The 18909-nt window shown below is 39.0% G+C and overlaps 4 protein-coding genes and 1 long non-coding RNA gene across 12 annotated transcripts; 3 read left to right on the forward strand and 2 right to left on the reverse strand.

Annotated features, from left to right (window-relative positions):
- The first annotated feature begins 269 nt into the window (after positions 1-269).
- On the forward strand, positions 270-4575 carry LOC124299019 (LIM domain-containing protein jub). The gene is made up of 6 exons (XM_046751846.1): positions 270-2507; positions 2583-2673; positions 2749-2918; positions 3047-3109; positions 3185-3367; positions 3454-4575. Exons 1-6 carry the CDS (start codon positions 738-740, stop codon positions 3673-3675), a joined length of 2499 nt encoding a protein of 832 aa, XP_046607802.1. The 5' UTR covers positions 270-737; the 3' UTR covers positions 3676-4575.
- A 653-nt stretch (positions 4576-5228) lies between these two features.
- Positions 5229-6593, reverse strand: LOC124299027 (uncharacterized protein C18orf19 homolog A). 4 transcript variants are annotated; one of them, XR_006906923.1, is made up of 5 exons: positions 6298-6593; positions 5957-6224; positions 5709-5850; positions 5559-5635; positions 5229-5471 (listed from the first exon to the last, which is right to left on the reverse strand). XR_006906923.1 is itself a non-coding variant. In XM_046751860.1 (5 exons), the coding sequence occupies exons 1-5, from the start codon at positions 6349-6351 to the stop codon at positions 5370-5372; spliced, it is 651 nt and encodes a 216-aa protein (XP_046607816.1). In that variant the 5' UTR covers positions 6352-6586; the 3' UTR covers positions 5229-5369. The 4 variants fall into 4 exon arrangements, 3 of the variants coding, with proteins under 3 accessions (XP_046607816.1, XP_046607814.1, XP_046607817.1); XM_046751860.1 differs by having other exon boundaries at positions 5705-5850; positions 6294-6586; XM_046751858.1 differs by having other exon boundaries at positions 5705-5850; positions 6298-6585.
- Positions 6594-6729: 136 nt separating this feature from the next.
- Positions 6730-10132, forward strand: LOC124299023 (mRNA cap guanine-N7 methyltransferase). Its single transcript, XM_046751853.1, has 7 exons — positions 6730-7292; positions 8119-8293; positions 8469-8725; positions 8784-8965; positions 9060-9272; positions 9336-9541; positions 9623-10132. The coding sequence occupies exons 1-7, from the start codon at positions 7077-7079 to the stop codon at positions 9700-9702; spliced, it is 1329 nt and encodes a 442-aa protein (XP_046607809.1). The 5' UTR covers positions 6730-7076; the 3' UTR covers positions 9703-10132.
- Positions 10133-10671: 539 nt separating this feature from the next.
- On the forward strand, positions 10672-18890 carry LOC124299018 (DNA topoisomerase 1). Of its 5 annotated transcripts, none has more exons than XM_046751839.1 (14): positions 10672-10835; positions 11144-11189; positions 11712-11911; positions 11997-12417; positions 12542-12696; positions 12861-13058; positions 13267-13314; positions 13996-14169; positions 14263-14354; positions 15104-15617; positions 15815-16274; positions 16444-16894; positions 16976-17125; positions 17213-18890. In XM_046751839.1, the coding sequence occupies exons 1-14, from the start codon at positions 10794-10796 to the stop codon at positions 17313-17315; spliced, it is 3054 nt and encodes a 1017-aa protein (XP_046607795.1). In that variant the 5' UTR covers positions 10672-10793; the 3' UTR covers positions 17316-18890. The 5 variants fall into 5 exon arrangements, with proteins under 5 accessions (XP_046607795.1, XP_046607796.1, XP_046607799.1 ...); XM_046751840.1 differs by having other exon boundaries at positions 12542-12687; XM_046751843.1 differs by lacking the exon at positions 13267-13314 and having other exon boundaries at positions 10674-10835.
- LOC124299034 (uncharacterized) lies at positions 13416-14983 on the reverse strand. Its single transcript, XR_006906927.1, has 2 exons — positions 14868-14983; positions 13416-14540 (listed from the first exon to the last, which is right to left on the reverse strand). It is a non-coding gene; the product is annotated as an uncharacterized LOC124299034 (long non-coding RNA).
- Positions 18891-18909: the final 19 nt, after the last annotated feature.

An 18909-nucleotide genomic window follows, 5' to 3' on the forward strand; every position in this document is an offset into this window, starting at 1 on the left:
ACATGTGTGCACGTGATATGTACACAAATACTGAGTTTCGATGCGTGAGAACAGGAAATGTGCTTGACGAACCTTGGTTTGCGGCTGACTGGTCGGCGGTCAGAGCTACGCGAGATAAATCTTCGCGCAGCTCAGTCAAGAGCGATAGAATGTCTCTTCCTTCGAAGAGAAATATTTGAATTTGAAAACTAGCGCAACGGCAAATAATTCTCGAAGGCAGCTCGGTAGGTCTCGAATCGAATTGAGTCAATAATGAGCAAAGTTCAAGTGGGTGAAAACTTGTCTTAGATTTGGACGATAGGTGGGGGAAAAATGTTTCACAGTTTTGAGTCAACCCAGGCAAGAGAACTGGCGGGAGTAAATATCGGTGGATTTTAGCAGGTGGTCGTTATCTAATTTCCGTACATAAAAGGCTATCGCCAACCCCACCACCGGCGAAATCGTCGTCACTCGGTCCTTCATCACGTCACGCCAATTCCCTCTGAGAATACATTCGACGAAGATCGTTTAGATTCCGACGTCGATTCGGAAGGGTGTATCACTCGTCCGTACTAAATTCCTAACTGACAAATATTCGGGGGTTGTTTGTGTTTATGCGCAGTCAATGATTCCTGCGAAGTGATGTCGCACTGTGCCGTTGACAATCCAAGGTGATACGCGGTCGGCGTGTTTACTTAGGTAGTTAGCCTGAAATTGACGGGTGACAGGTTGACGCTCGGGAGTAGCATCGCGCCAGGATGTCTGATTCGGTCGACGCGTACGTCGAGAAGATGAGTAACCTGCGTGTCGGAGAGGATCCAAGTGCCGGAGGTACGGGCGGGCGTGTCTCGGGTTCACGGCCCGAGGGTCAGGTCCCCGTTAACAGGACACCGCTCCAGCGTCCCGTCGGGGCTATCGAGAGCTTCATCGAAGGTGGAGGCGTATCCGAGACAAGGCAGCCACCCCCTGACTACAAGATGTATGAACGTGAGAATATCATCGCCGCGTCGCGGTTCGCGACTCCGAAATCCGTCGAGTCAATCGGAACCCTTCACCAGCAGCAAATGGCTAGGGGTCAGCAGGCCCCTGTCTACGAGAACGTTGATTGTTACCCTCAGAACACGATTCCTTCTCATCTGCCATATTATCATCCAGTGGAGTCTAGACACAGCCCAAGGAGCAGCCCCAGGGGATCCATTGCAGGCGATGCTTACGAGGCCACGTTTCGCAAGGCGCAGCCCCAGGTACCGCCTGGATCTCGGTATCAGTCGGCATCCTCACCAGCTAAGGAGCTGCCCCCATACGAAGCTCCACCTGTGTATGAAAACATCCAAGAGGTTCATCAAGTTCAAAGCAGCTTTTCTGACTCATCGGCTCACCATCATCATCAGCAAAGGCAGCAGCAGCAACAGCACAATAAATCTTGTCCTCAGGTTTTAAACTTCTATCATCCGGCAAACATGGAGGGAGGTGATTATGTTGTCATGACAGGAAAGATGAGCAGCCAACCTCACCAAAGACCTTCGGGAAGTCAGAGTCGTAGCCTAAGTTACAATGGGGTTAGTCATCAACGAGGATCCATTCCAGATCCCTCTTCTGTTCGTTACATTCCATCAATGGATTCGCAAGGTTCAAAAAATGCCTATGTTCCCCCGTCTGAACTCCATCTCCAGGGAAACAGGACTTATGCTTATTCCCCGGAGCAGCATTCACCAAGGGCTAACCAACACCTAGCTGGCAGAGACCAGGGGGAATCGCCACCTGTTCGTCTGTTGTCCGAACCACATCACTCTCCTTATCGAGAACAAAGTGATGTGATACAGCAAAGCTATCGACAATCTCAGAACATTGTCGATCAAACTCCTCCAAACTATCGAGCAAGTCTGAATCAGACAAATCCTCGATCTACTACATCTTTTAGTCAGTCAAATTTCCCAGGTGTTGATCAGCGATCGGATCTTCAAACAAGGAACTCACCACCTGTTTATCCATCTATGACAAGTCGGCACTCTACGGATCGATCTCAAATTGAACGTGCCGATCTTCTCGTTAGAAATAGCTCGCCATCTTATTCATCAGGCCGCACAAACAGATCTGATAATCAGTTGAGGATTGGTGGACAAACTAGTGATATGCGAAGCTCACCTAAAGCCAGTCCTACACACCCTCAAATCTCCCCAATGGAACCTGCTTCTCAAATGATGTCTAATGTTCTTGGAAATGCTAGATTCGCTCTGCCTCCCGAGTCTATACCATTGTCACCAGTTAGAGGGCAAGTACAACCTGCTGTAACAAGCGCGTCTCAGTCTGTCAATGATGATACAGCAATTCATAAACCGAGAATTATGAGCCTGCCACCAGGAGTGACCAGCGGTGTAGCAGGGCCTGTGTATTTGAGTGGTGGAGTTCCACAATTGCAAAAAGGTGCAGATACCAGACCAGAGACACCAATGTCAGTCACACCACCCATCAAACTGGCTCCTGGAAAAGGGTTACTGCCATATAGTGTTACACCCCCTAGACCTTCGGTAAATTTTGTAGCTACACTGTTATCTTTGATCTATTGCGTTTAACAAAAGATAATTGAATAAATTACTCCTCAGGGTCCAACAGAAGCAGAGAGGAAAATAGAAGAACTTACAAGACAATTGGAGGAGGAAATGGAGAAACAAGAAGAAGAGGGGGAGTACTTTGGTGAGATTTGTGATGAGGTTTGATTAACAGCTATGTGTAGAATGCAATAAATAACTCTGACTTTACATTCCGCAGGAATTTGTCACACATGTGGTGAGAAAGTGACAGGAGCTGGTCAGGCGTGCCAAGCTATGGGTAATCTTTATCATACCAATTGCTTTATTTGCTGTTCTTGTGGCAGAGCGCTACGAGGCAAAGCATTCTACAATGTTCATGGGCGTGTTTACTGTGAAGAGGACTATCTAGTACGTAGCTGTTAAGCGTCTACCATTTAGTTGAGAACTAACAATAAGTACTTACTTATTGTTAATAAGTACTTGCTTATTGTTAGAATAATTTTATCTTATTAATACTGTGTTGATTTTATTTCCAGTATTCTGGTTTCCAGCAAACTGCAGAGAAATGTGCCATCTGTGGGCACCTAATCATGGAAATGGTAGGATTAAACGTCGCTTCACTATTATCATTCAATCCTTGTTGGAATTCACTAAACTATTAAAATTTTTAACAGATCCTTCAGGCCATGGGAAAGTCCTATCATCCTGGGTGCTTCAGGTGCTGTGTCTGCAATGAATGTCTCGATGGAGTACCTTTCACTGTTGACGTCGACAATAAAATTTACTGTGTCAATGATTATCACAGAATGTTTGCCCCAAAATGCGCTTCTTGCGGCAAAGGAATAACACCTGTTGAAGTAATTGTTGGAAAATGTTACAGCTTCAATATCGTAATTAAATATTTTCTTTCTTATTCTAATGAATTCATCAAAATTTTTTACAGGGTACTGAAGAAACAGTACGTGTCGTTTCAATGGATAAAGATTTCCACGTTGATTGTTATGTGTGCGAAGATTGCGGAATGCAATTAACAGATGAGCCTGACAAAAGGTGTTACCCGCTAGACGGAAGGCTCATGTGTCGAGCATGTCATATACAACGGCTCTCGCATACGCAGCCTAGACCGCCTCAGCCAGTTTCTGCAAGTTATCAATTTATGGGATAAATTCCTCCACTTGTGGTAGATATAACACATAGAACATTTTGATCCGGAACTTCAATCTTAATATTTAGGGGGGTGAAATAATCACTTCTAATCTAACTACACTACTAGTTACACTAGCCAAACCGAGTGACAAGTATACATATACATATATATATATGTGTGTATATATATATATATATATATATATATATATATATTATGAAGTAATATTTAATTATTTATGCATCTGAGAGCTGGCCAGCGATTTTACGATGTGCCAAAGTTGTTTATTCGATGCGATAGATCGTTGATATTCTGGCTTTGAAATACTCTGATCGTCACACGTATAATATTTCATAGACTCAGATTGTTGTTGCATGGCTCTCGGGTTATGAACATACATACATGCATACATACATAGTATATTTATTGCCTAAGATACTCTTGGCATAATGAGTGTGGCGTAGTAACAAGAAGGACATACCGAGTTGCATAGGCAACTGTGATATAATAGAATATTCATGCATAATAGTAAATCATTTTTTGTTGCTAGTTACTTTGTGAAAGACGAATTATGTCTCTTGTAAATATTGTGTATTATTACTTAGCGGAATTTTGATTGTGGTGCGGCCAATTACTTCACTACAGTACGCCCAAACAAAAATTTATTTGTATATTTATACTTTGATAAACTTATCCACTGATTCATATTTTTACCATGCAGTGGCACACCTTGTTAATAGCATAATGTAAGTTACAAACAAAACCTAGATTATCGAACGCAATACAAATGTGATGTAATAACAGATGATCAAAAAACATGATTTTGCTACGAAAAAAAAAGAGGCCAGTTTGGAATTAAATTAGTAATCCACGATCAAAATAAGCTGCCAAAAACTATTTACAATCATACTCCGCAATGTTTATGTACGTATTATATCGTATTATTCAAAGTGTAAGCCGTTTCCGCATCTAAGACGACTCCCAATTCTAGGACAGTATTTCAGGGTGTTTTTATTAGTTACTCACCCATAAGACAAAGACGACTTTGGCAGATACTATCGACAGCAAAAAACCTCTACTTATATTCGGAACAATACGGTAATTGTTTTTCGTTTGGGCTCAACTTAGTATTAATTGTTGTAGATATACACACATACATATTATATTTAAATAGAACGAAGTGGCATACAAAGTCATTGCCACATAGAATACTATGAGGTACTGTAAACATTATCATTGGTCATGAAGTTTCCAAGGTTGAACAGGTAGACTATTACAGGCGCACGAGAAAAGAACGTATTTATTTACATTAAATATGCCCTACTTTAGAGTCTGGTGTGGACTGATTTCCTATCATTGACAACAACGATCCGCATGCAAAGAGATCACAATCTTATCAGATGACTATATAAAAGCAAACCTGACATACAATCAAATTTACTAGGGAAACCAATTTAAAACTGATATTACTTGATACATTAGTAATGTGAGCTGGAAAAGAAGTCAATTTTTCTAAATTTTTAGCCGATATAATCAGAAGCCATTGAAATCAGGTAAATGAAAAATCCTGATTAAAACATTATTCTCCATACTTTATTACAAACATTTCAATACATCATTTACAGGATACCACAAATTTGGCATTAGGGAGCATGGCTCATATTAAATTATCAAACATCCTGGCAGCCAACCATAGGCATAAAAAACACGTACTACGTTTTTGGTGGATCAGCTTGCGTTTGACCATCCTTGCACCCTACTTTTCCGTAACTTTTCTTGTGCTCAGAAACACTCTGTTCTGCACTTTGTGGCTTCTATATGATGCAAACAAAATATATTCTTAATGTAAATTACTTATTCAGCTAATTAAAATTGAAATATCATGTAACATTATTGCTTACTTGTGTAGGAGTTGTTCGAAGTTTCGATTTCATGTAACCCATTTTGCGAAGATACCTGATGCCTAATGTTGTACCTCCTAGAAGAACAGTAAATCATAAATTATAATCTTATCTCGCTGAATGTACCTGAGAAAGCTCTGACTCACCAACAGTAACCATATATCGAAGGGGTGTAAATATTTTGTATAATGCATATACTATAGCCCAGAAGCCAGCACTGGAACCTCGTAGAGCCTCAATATACTTTTCACTAACATGCAACTTCTCCAATATCCAAATCACATCGACACTACTAAAAAATGAAGAGTAACCTGCTGTGTTATGAATGCGTAGCCTTGTCTCCTTTTTAAAATGGGAATCTTTGGCTTGATCCAAGACCTTTGTAAATCTATACGTACTTTTTAGCTGCCACGTAAAATATCAGTACCCAGCCAGCCGATGTAACTACATGTACCGGTATGAGAACGTACCAGTAGTCTTTGGTCATCTGTTTCATTTTCTGAAAGACAGTTAACTGCTGCACAGGAGTTGGAGTAGTATTGCAATCTTTGTTAGGTTGATTGGAAAAGAACCGACGCTGAGCAAAACCAGTAATGTTGCAAGGGTTACGCCTTTCTATTTGTTTCGTTTTATAAACTTGTGTCAATGAGGGTTGACAATACATCTCTGAAAATAAATTACATTTTCTAGGGATCATATCCTTCGACGATACTTAGAAAGATTCGAATCACCGACCTACCGAAAACCGATGTCCCAAGTTTTTGCCCTTGTGGTAAGCAGCGGCGTCTCTCATAACCCGGAAAAGATGTTTGCAGGTGTGCTAGATTCCTTGACAGTTTCACAGGCGAACTGACTAGCCTTAGACAAGTTCGTCCTATAAACAGTTCCATTATTTTTTAGCAGTGAAGCTGATGATACACTCTACCATCAGACTCGATTTATGAATTGAAGTGCTTCACGGTATCACATCAATAGTACGGATTACATATGTGGTAGTTTATCCGGTACGTAGTTTAGTATGGTAGCAGACGATGTAGCGGTGTTTTACGTTTTAACCAAAGAGCGCGTTCTATTTCATGTGATGTGAATTATCAGTGTAGGTGCCTTACCAACATGGAAAAATCTAATGTACTAGAGATCCGATTATCGACTTTTTCTCACGTACGGTGTATATTACTAGATTGTAGAATATGCAACAATTTCGTCCACCTCGAACCGCAGCAAACTTCGTGCAGTTGTCAGAAAACCATTCAATGTTGCGGTGTCGGTAAATACACACGGGTTCCAACTTCTCGAGTGCTTTTGAAAATTTATGATTGCACTGGTTAACCCAGTAGAGTATTTACACCGTTATTGCAAATACATGGGAACGATCGGTGACACAATCTGGAATGATTCTGATGATCGGAATAAACTTTGCGATATTAATGACAAAGTAGCTTTTATGAAATATATTACCGTGAAATTCATATCATTTAATCCAGACATATTCTAAGGGGTTATTATTTCTATTAAAAAATGTCTTCTTCGCCCGAAGAAACGGGTCCCGCGAATGAAAATGAAGGTAACCGGACTCCTTCGCATGATTCAACCGTATCTGGCGAGGCTCTCGATAATCGTGGAAGTACTGGCGAAAGAACAGCCGAAAAACGAAAATTAGTCGACGAAGACTCAACCAAACAAAGCGGCGAAGGTTATGATGAAGCAGCGGACGATACTAGACAAGATGCACAGGTGAGACATTATAGTTTAGATATCAAAGTTTACTGTGCGCGTTGTCGCGAACAATTATGTTCTCGCTCCCGTTTTGTTTACACGAAAGAAAACAATTCATACGAATTACTGTGGTATTACCTATGCGATTATTAGCATGTTATTTTTCGGATAATCGGATGATCAATGACACATTGTTCGTCCGGGTATTCATGACATTCTACATATTTCACGTCTAATAGAACAAAATTGTTCGGCAAGTAACAAGTTACTCTGTAGGGTGAATCGGAATTGTTTATTTTATTTACGATTCCACAGTGTATTTTTTGATAGGCGACCCTGACACTGCGAAAGGTGATGCGTGATTTTGAAATTGCGGTATTTCAAGGAAATCCTAACCCAAAGGATGCTTTTTACTTGCGGGAACGTCCTCTGTCGGAAAAGTTCTCAAAACATAATGTAATAATTTTTTGAAAATTTATGTACTGTAAATAACTGAAATTCAGAGATGCCTTGAGAGAAAATTCTTTGTCAACAACCCGCTCGATCTAAAACAATATTCCGTCATTTTCGAAACTCGTTCCCGAATCCTGTTCTTGATCATCAAGTTATATGAAAAAATAACATGCTAATACATACCTGGATGAATAACAAATTTTTAATCATCTAGATACCTGAAAAAATCACTTACCGTTGATCATCCAATGATAGTTACACATGTGTATATTTGTTGCTCGTCTGCAAATGTAATATTGCAAACGTCTCATATGAATCATATTTGCCTCTTCCTACACTTTTCACAGGACCTTAATCCTTGCTGTATTGATAAGTTGACGACAAATTTCAGACAAAGGAATCTAGTATTCCGTCAGACCTCTCAACAGGTGACAAGTTAGCTGGAAATTCAGCTTTGGTAACGAAGCATTATAATACACTCGAATCGAAAGGCCTGACTCAGAGATCTCAAAGCCGCATTGTTCACATGAGGAATTTCAACAACTGGATCAAAAGCATGCTGATAAGTAAGATTAACCATTATTTTGTATTCAAATCCATTCTGGCAAAGTTAATCGGCTGTTCAATGCCTGTTTGGTGAAACTAATTTATAAAACTAATTTCATAATTACCATAGTTATAATGATAGTTATTTGCCTACTTAATAAATGCAGATATAAAAATAGTGTCTTTTTCACATAGGTGAGTATCTGGGAAAGGCACGTCAGAGTAAAGGGCATAGGGCTCCATTCAAAGTTCTCGATATGTGCTGTGGCAAGGGTGGAGATCTTTTGAAATGGTCAAAGGCAAATATCACCCACTTAATTTGTGCGGACATAGCTGAGGTGTCCGTGGAGCAGTGCCAGAGTCGCTACAATGATCTTTTGAACAGAAGTTCTAACAATCGAGGATTCGCACCAGTCTTTACTGCAGAATTCATTTCCGCCGACTGCACAAAGGTTCGTTCACATAAATTCTTTTTCCTAGTTATTGACTGATAAAAACTTGTTATATCAGGTTAGACTGAGGGAAAAATACAAGGATGCCAGCTGTCAGCTCGATCTAGTGAGCTGTCAGTTTGCATTCCACTACAGCTTTGAGTCACTACAGCAGGCTGAGTGCATGCTCAGGAATGCAGGCGAAAGCCTGAGGCCGGGAGGATATTTTATTGGCACTATACCTGATGCCTACGACCTCGTGTATGTAACAGAAGTACAAGTGTACAAATCGATTCTTCAGAAATGAAGGCTGTACATTGCTGATACTTCATTTTTCGTCTATGTCTATGCACAGATCTCGGTGGCAAAAGAGTGATACCAACAAATTTGGAAATGACATATACAGTGTAGAGTTTCTATGTGAAGACAAAGTAAAGCCTCCATTGTTCGGAGCCAAGTACAACTTTCATTTGGAAGAGGTTGTCAACTGTCCAGAATTTCTTGTACATCTACCAACTCTCGCAAAACTAGCTTTAAAATATGGTTTGGAGCTTGTTATGTTTGAAAGGTAAGAAATATATCGCATTCAAAGAGACACCGAAGCTAACATTAATATGCTTCTTCTGTACAGATTTGAGAACTTTTACGAAAGAATGAAAAGTGAGGGAAGGTCGTTGCTTGGCAAAATGCGAGCTCTCGAGACGTATCCTCCTTGTCACGAAGCTCCTCTTCTCGGTCAGAATCCCGAAGACTATCGGTATGCAGCACAGTATATGCAGAATTCAACTGGACACAGAAAAATTGGCACTCTTTCACTACCAGAATGGGAAGCGACATGTGAGTGACTTTAACATAGTCAATTTATGTATACAATAAAAATTTAATTTATCATCTTAAAATTCTTATCTTATATTACAGCTTTGTATGCCGTATTTGCTTTTCAAAAGATGAAAACAACGTGGAATGCAGAGGGCAAACCTGAGTACTTTAAAGTTTGAAGATAAATATGTAGGTATACCTATATATTTCGCGGGGTTTACTGTCTACGCGACACAATAGGAATTATTTTATTATATTTAAATATCTATAGGCAACGAAATTTAATATTCCAAGGTTTACAATGTTTTTGTCTAATTGGCCCGTACTGGGAAGAAGCATAGACATACAACTTGGGAAGAAGGCTCAGAACAAGCCTAGCTAACCAATTGTTCATCATACTCTTATAACCACATAATTTATAAATTTAGATATCATCAACTAAATTTCTCAGTCTTGTGAATTTTTTTTACAATCAAGTGACAGAAGAACGTTATTGTTTGCCAATACCTGATCTGATCTTTTCTAATCTGTAATAAAATCCCGAAATTATATAGATATAATGAAATATCACGGCTTAAAAATAATAAATTTTTCATACAATAAGAAAAAGCTCCAGCACGTTGTTTATTTATTGAGTGAACAAAATTCTGTACACTCATAATAATCTAGCTGTACCATCAATGACTTATTTCAATGAATACCAATTAAAGGTATTATTGTATTAATGCGTGGTAAGTTAAATAATTTTTCACCTATGTAAGTGTGAGAGATTGGCGCGGCCGGTAACAACTATTTTCTTTTAAATTTTGAACAGATTATCGACTAATATAATAAGCATTAAAAATTCGGCTGATGAATTTGTCTAGGAAACGCTTGCATGAAACTACTAACATCCGAAAAAAGTTCCAACCGTTCCTAATAAAATCCACTCATTTGCCCGGAAGGCAGCGAGCAGAGTCCAGGTAGAGAAGAGACAACTCAAAGGGGAGAAACAAAAATAAAAGTAAGAAGAAGAAAAGGCGAAACGGCCCATGTCCCGTGGCGAGTGGAGTTGAATCGAGGGCATTGGCACTCGGCCGAGTACTACCGAGGTTTGCCGAACTCATCCGGTGTGCTTCGAGAGGCGCATGCGCAGTTTTGCGTTTCGGGCACTTAGACGCTGCCAGGTTCATCCCGGCCGTTCGTCCGGTCTGTCTCCCAGAGCTCTTAGCGAGAGCATTGCGCGTAGTGTCGTCTGGTGTCGTTTATCTGTTGCGGTCGCACGTTACTAATGGATCTCGATCAGGCCACCTCCCAGCCAATATCCAACCCGGTAAGCGTCTACCATCCTCGTTTCCAATCTCTTGAACCGTCGTAGGTGCTCGGATTTTCCGATATATTGACCGTTGGGTCGGTTTTCTCTTGACAACCTCGACGAGAGACGCGAATTTTTCTAAGTCCCAAAATGGCGTCTGCGGCTAAGTCCCCACGTAGCACGATGTCACAAGATGTTGCGAGCAATCTACGGACCTTACGTTGCTATTTCGAACGTTCGTCGGCCCGCAGCTTGGCCTGTTCCGTACTGCAAACGTTCCTAAGCTCATGAAGTATTCTGATTATCTCATTCAGTTTCAATTTCAGGAGAAACGAGCCAAGGAGAACAGCAGTGCGGCCGGGAATCATGGAGGTAAGATTCCCGATCCTCTCACCCCTTTGCTACCCTCTACCTGGCTGCGATACCCCTTCCCCGCACTCCTGTTCCCTCAACTAGAATCTCATAGCACACTCCATCATATGTCTACGCCGCGTTCGTTCGTCGCATGCATCACCTCTGCTCGTCCGTAAATCTCCCGTACTTACGTGTAACGGGTATCCCGGTTGCAGGAACTCCCCCTCCCTCCTTTTTTACGTATGCGAAAACCTGTCGATAGTTTCGGCTATTATCGAGAAATACAGGATTCTTTGTTCCTTGGCTCTTTCTGTTTACCAGTATCCTTATTTCTCATAAGTATTTCACTTTAAATAAACTCTGCTCCATTGACATTGATGTCTTAATTCTAATTTAAAGCTATTGTCAAGTTATGGTCATATCCTAAAACAATAGTATGCATCGTATATACCATATCTTGTTCCACTCTGGTTCCTACGATAAACCAATACCAGACTCTTATCAAAACATTGCTTCAGTGTGTTTTTTCTTCACTGTTAGATTCCCATTTAAATGGCATGTCCAATGGGTATGACCTCAAAAAAGAGCACAAATCTGAGCATAGGGACAAGGATAAAGAGCGCCCACAGAAATCCGAGCACAAAGATAAAGATAGAAGTAAGGACAAGGACAAAGAACGTAGTCACAAAAGCGAACATAGGGACAAGGATCGGCATAAGCACAGTTCGAGTTCCTCCAAGGTTGGTATTATTTTATTTCCCTAGATTTTCACATACTTTGGTACCGCGTCATTGCAAATATTGATGTGTGACTTGAAAATTTCAGGATAAAGACAAGCATAGCAGCAGGGATAAAGACAAAATTAAGGAGTCCGAAAAAGAAAAGAAAAGTAGTTCTTCATCGAGCCGCGATAAAGATCATAAAAGTAGTTCAACTTCAAGCAAAGACAAGGACAGGGACCATCACAAATCAAGTTCCAGTTCTAAGGACAAGGAAAGTTCGCGAGAGAAGGAGAAGCACAAGTCGAGCTCAAGTTCTAGCTCTCGCGACAAGGATAAAACATCTTCAAAGGATAAGGACAAAGATAGAAAGCATTCTTCTGATAAAGACAAGGATAGGCATAGTTCGTCACATTCAACTACTGAAAAGGACAAGCATCGATCATCAGATAAAGACAAACATCGCCACGATAAGGACAAGGATAAAGATAAAGACAAGGATCGTCGTCGCCAAGACAAAGAAAGATGTAAAGAGTTATGAAATTAGTAGTTTGTAATTTTAAGTTTTACATGTTGTCGAATCCTTTTTTGCATGGTCACACTTACCTTTTCTTTGCTCTTAGTTCTCACAAGTTGACAATAAATTTTCAGCTAAACACAGAGATGAGAAAAAAGATAAAAGCAAAGATGAGACAAAAGTTAAAGTGGAACCAAAAACTGAGCCTGAGTTGGTGCCTAAGATAGAACCAGTGGTGAACCAAGATTACCAGTATCAAGTTGACCCTGTCAAGCATCAGGTAAAAGAGGTAGCTGTTATTCAATGTTTTTGTAATAATTGGCGCTATTGATTTTTTTTATCTACGCGTAAAGTTTTTTTTTTATAAAACCAGAGTTTATCGATGGCTTATGACTCACACATTTTATTGAAAAGATTTTAAATAATTATGCATTTTCATCATTGTTCACGCAGACGTTTGATGATGATGATGATGTCGATGACGATAGCGGCGGGGAACAGACTCTTTACATTAAAGAGGAGGATGACGGTGAGGAAGAGTGGAACAAAGATGCAACTATGGATTCCACAGATGCTAATGACACAAGACTTTCTGATCTCCACAACACTACTATTAAAACTGAGGAGGAGTCTGAAGAGGATGTGCCTCTGGTAAATATTTATATCATATGCTATCCAGTTTCAATTTTAATACATCGTTACAATTTCAGCACTTCGGTATTTAGACAATATAAATTTGTCAGTAATATCACTAAGTTTCAAACGTTTCAATCAACTTAATCAGGGTTATGTATTAATTAACACAAAGTGACAGTAGTTTGGTCTCTTCCAAGATTTTCAATAGACTTGGTGTTTTCAGTGGAAAGATGGCCTTCACTCTGGCAACCGGAACAAACCATCCTTGGCGGTACGTCGTCAGGCATGGCACATTGTTCGTTGTTGTACATTTTTGTGTGTTTTATTCTTGGTATTAAATATAGAGGATTTGATAGATGTGTTCTTTCCTCAATATTTCAATAACTAGATAACACTGAACTGATAATTCATTTTTTTTTTTGTTCGTCCAGTTTGATGCTGCTCCGTCTTGTCAATTATTATTTATTTTTTTGTTTGCCAATCTGCTTGACATCTGTTTGACTAAATTTTTTTTGCTTCGTGATAGGTTTACCGGGAATGTTTTGAATTTTCGATTCAAAGGCTGTTCAATCTAACCTAAATTCACGAACTGGATTTTTTAAATAATGGAAATTTAATTCAGAATCTTAATAATAGTGTGGGAATTTCGTTTTCTAACCTAGAATTCCCCTTACAATATTCTCGCGAATTCTTCCCTATCCCAAAAACATTGGTTGCTGGCAGCAGTATATTCTAACATACTAATCTTATGTCATCTCGAGACAAAGATCTTGATCAGTTGGGCAATTCTTATTTTATCTAAATGTTACAAAAACTTGGCAAATACATAGTGAGCAATAATCTATTTTCTCCGTTACATAGGAGTTACTGAATATTTTGTCTTAAGCTGTAGTTTGCTCCTAATTACGAGATATATATTACTTCCTATTAAGATTGACATCTCTTACAACAGAATGTTAGAACAAACAGCTCATCATCGATGGTAAAAAGGAAAATTGAATCTTCCGATGAGGAAGATATCCCTCTTTCATCTCGCAAGAAGGTAAAAAAAGAAACTGCAAAGTTGAAGAAGAAAAAGAGGAAACATATGGATGATGAAGACGAAGAAGAGAATGACTATAAACAGGTACCTGAGCATTCCTTTGCTTGTCCTACTTTTTGAAATCACAAATACCGCGTTTTTCACTCTTACCCCAAAAATTGTAACCAAATTTTTCAGACTAAAGTAAAAAAGAAGACCAGCAAAACTGTAAAATCAGAAACATCACCACGAAAAAAGAAAGAGGAGGAATCACAAGAAGTCTGGAAATGGTGAGTCAAATGTATTTACCAATGAGTATAAGATTAATGGGTAGTAGCGAATACTACTCTGGGTTTATTGATACTCTGGGCTAGTTCACTGAGACATCGGTTGGAAAGTAGGAAAAGGTTGTCTTAGTCTTCCCTCATCTTTCCATCTATAATCGACGTTTTCTGGTCCATGTGTAGTATACGAACCTAAATATAATGAGATTAGTTTATTATATGTTGCGTATAGTGACTATATTCTGGTGTACTCTAGATCCTACTTCAAGCTCGCAAAAAAAAAAAAAAAAAAAAAAAAAAAAAAAAAAAAAAAAAAAAAAAAAAAAAAAAAAAAAAAAAAAAAAAAAAAAAAAAAAAAAAAAAAAAAAAACTGCTCCTAGTTAAAATCCAATATGGCCGTAGCCCGTGGAGCCTGTATGCTGCATTTGTATTGCCCTGTCTGTGAAGCATGAACAGATTGTTGCCGAATAACGGGAAATTTTGCTGCCCAAGATGGAATAAAATTTGTGTAATACTCACAAATACCATGTGCAATACACAGCATTCTCTCATGCTCAAACGGTCTCCTGTCTGTGACGGCTTTAAAATCCAAATTGTGAGGTTATGTTACCCTCCCATTTCATATCACGTTGAATCGCGATCCCGAACAATTCATCAAACTTTGCTGGTTACGGTTCACTCGAAGAAATTTAGGTGATGTGATGAATAATAATTTTTTTATTTCAATTGTTTTTCTTGTCCTTAAAACATTTTAGGTGGGAGGAAGAAAAAAAAAATGATAGGACAAAATGGAACTTCTTAGAACACAAGGGTCCTGTATTTGCTCCGGATTACGAACCATTGCCACAAGATGTGAAATTTTATTATAATGGTAAAGAGATGAAATTGAAACCAGAAACTGAGGAAGTTGCAACTTTCTATGCCCGAATGTTAGATCACGACTACACGACCAAGAAGATATTCAACACCAATTTCTTCACTGACTGGCGAGATGTGATGACTGAATCTGAGAGGTCGAAAATAATGGAACTGTCAAAGTGTAACTTCAAAGAAATGCATGCGTATTTCCTACAGAAAAGCGAAGAACGGAAAGCAATGTCTAAAGAAGAGAAAAAGAAAATTAAGGAACAAAATGAGGAGATTCAAAAAGAATATGGGTTTTGCACCATTGATGGTCACAAAGAAAAAATAGGCAATTTCAAGATAGAACCACCGGGTTTGTTCAGGGGCCGTGGTGAGCATCCTAAAATGGGAAAACTGAAAAAACGGGTATGGGTTTTGAACATTAATACCTTCTTGTTGTATTGTTTCAATAAAAGCCAAATTAGGTACGTCATCTTTGCAATCATTTGTTCCGCTTTACTGCAAACCTGTTTCCCAGTTTACTTAAAATCGAAAATTTCTTCACCCTTCTCCTGTAGATATATCTGATCAACCAATTGACACCATAAGTTTTGGAATTTCAGGTGATTCCAGAAGACGTGTTGATTAACTGTTCCAAGGACTCCGTGATTCCAAAACCTCCACCCGGACACAAATGGCGAGAAGTCAGGCATGATCCAAATGTCACGTGGTTGGCATCATGGACAGAGAATGTTCAAGGCCAGGTGAAATACGTTATGTTGAATCCTTCGAGTAAGTTGAAAGGAGAGAAAGACTGGCAGAAGTACGAAATTGCCCGAAAACTAGCAAAATCAATTGATAAAATCCGGGCTGAATATCGCGAGGACTGGAAGAGCAAAGAAATGCGCATCAGGCAAAGAGCTGTTGCCTTGTACTTTATAGACAAGCTCGCTCTCAGGGCTGGAAATGAAAAGGACGAGGACCAGGCAGATACAGTAGGTTGCTGTTCTCTGCGAGTTGAACATATATCTCTACATGAGCATAAAGATGGCAAAGACTTTGTGGTAGTGTTTGATTTTCTAGGTAAGATATACTTTCCAATATGTATCTATCTATACATACCATATATATCTATCTATACATACCATATATAATATATGTGCATGTATTATATATGATACTCTGAACAATGGATCAGCTTATTTCACTCCATTGCTGTTGTTGAAATAACAACTTTTGATTTTTCATTTAGGAAAGGATTCAATCAGATATTACAATGAAGTACCTGTAGAGAAACGTGTTTTCAAAAATGTGCAACTTTTCATGGAAAATAAGTCACCTGGTGACGATCTTTTTGATCGTTTAAACACTACAGTTATGAACAAACACTTGAACGAACTAATGGAAGGCCTTACTGCTAAAGTGTTCAGAACTTACAACGCGTCTTGGACGCTACAGCAACAGCTTGAAAAATTGACAAATGCTGACGATACAGTGGCCGAAAAAATATTAGCATACAATAGGGCGAACAGGGCCGTGGCTATTTTGTGTAACCATCAACGGGCTGTCCCAAAAACCCATGCCAAGTCAATGGAAAACCTGAAGGCAAAGATTGTAGCCAAGAAGGAAGCTATAAGCGAAGCAGAGATGCAGGTCAAAGACGCCAAACGTGATGCCAAACATGGCTCTGTGAAGGAGAAAGTGTAAATATCTGTTCATTATTCTTTTAATTTTTTTTTTTTTCACCTTACGTAAATACTCAATAACATGTTTATGAATTGCAGAGTGTATGAGAAAAAGAAGAAAATGCTAGATCGACTTAGAGAACAGTTGGCCAGACTGGAAGTCCAAGCTACAGATCGAGAGGAAAATAAAGAAATCGCCCTAGGAACATCAAAGTTAAACTATTTGGACCCTCGGATTAGTGTTGCGTGGTTAGTTATTCCATACGTTTAAATTCCATTTCTCATATCGTATTATAACTGTTACATGGGGTGATAATGTAATATAATTTTTTACAGGTGCAAGAAATACGATGTTCCAATTGAAAAAATCTACAATAAGACTCAGAGAGACAAGTTCAGGTGGGCTATAGACATGGCCGGCCCAGAATACATCTTTTAACCCCGGAATGAATGTTGATGATTACCGTGTCCCTACCCTGTAGGGAAATCGAATTCTACCAACTCAACAGCATTACAGTTCTTAGTGAATTTTATTTTAGTAAAACGCGAGAATACATACTTTTTTACGTTCACAATCACAAACATCCATCTTGATACATTATGTGTTACGGTAACAAATCACATAGCTGGTGTGCTGAACTTCAATTTAGAGAATTTTTACATATGTAATGTAATTAGCACGCTAATTATACATTTTTAGTCGACACGGGTCCACAACAATATATCCGCCGAACGTAACTAATGAAAAGCTATGAGTCGTTCGACTTCGTATTCTGCTCATCATTGGGTTTAAAAATACCAATAGGTACTTACAGATATATACTCCATACCATCATGCATAGAATAATGGAAACACGCTACGGAATCTGAAAACATTCCACAGGGTTCGCTGCTGGTCATATTGGAGAAACCAGTGTCGACCCGTGTCTTCTACTCATTAGTTATTCAAAGTACATTCATAATAATTAACTGCTCCACCGATGAATTCCATTGGAGTGCTGCTGCTGCAAAACAATCGAGACTACGCAGGTACTTTTCAAACTTCGGTTTGATCCTTAGGTTTGGTCAAAACCTAATCTTAACCTTAACTAATTTAGACAAAATTTTATGTGAGTGTGCATTAGACGAATATATAGTGTAAATAAGAAGTGATCCGCATTAAGATTCTTTGTATTGTACTTGTATTATAACAATCAAGATACACTTGAAAACGTCTATTTCTTGACGTATGAACGTAGGTCAATTATCTTTCGTATCAGTGTTTTTCATCATATTGATGCCGTTGCTTTTTCATAATGCAGCTTCACTGATCCTCCTTTAAAATTTGATACCTACAATTTACATGAAGCTGCGTTCATTCGTTGATTACGGGGCTGGCCAAGTGCGGATATAAAATCGACGAATTATGGAGAAAATTAAAGACAACAATAACAAAAAATGTACTGAAAATTTTAAGCTGCGTGGGAGGTTTTGATTTCCGCACGGTTTGGCCATTGGACGATCAAACTGATACAATTTTATTCACCACCTTAGTTAGATTTATCTCAATCACGACTGCTATTTGAATGAGGTGTCGGAGCAAGTGGCCTCCCATATTTTTAGTTTAGTTGTATCTAAGCCCGTAGGAGTAAGATAAATAGTATAGGACGATTATGATAAAAATGTATCGACTTCAAGTCAATGGAATTGTCCGAAGCCTAAAATTTGAAGTTTGGGTGAGTGGCTTTCAGTTACGCGAGCTCCGTCAGCTCTATCGTGCGTGTTGTCGTTGGGCGGTGACGTACATACATTGAAATTTTTCACAAAATCTAGAATAGTAAACAGCAACAAAAATAAGTATAATATTATTAATGTAATAAAGGCTAGTATCTTCGTACTTGTCCGTCTGACATGTTACTGACAATGAGAGTCAGACTCCCGTGAATCATCAGTATGCGTGTGTTCTGAGATATTGCTGTTTCTGTATATTACAGGAATTATAATAAAATTCACAATAGTGTACAGTGACAAAACATGTCTTCGGATTATGATTC

The sequence above is a fragment of the Neodiprion virginianus genome, chromosome 2 (genome assembly GCF_021901495.1).
Source record: "Neodiprion virginianus isolate iyNeoVirg1 chromosome 2, iyNeoVirg1.1, whole genome shotgun sequence".
NCBI classification, from domain to species: Eukaryota; Metazoa; Arthropoda; class Insecta; order Hymenoptera; family Diprionidae; genus Neodiprion; species Neodiprion virginianus.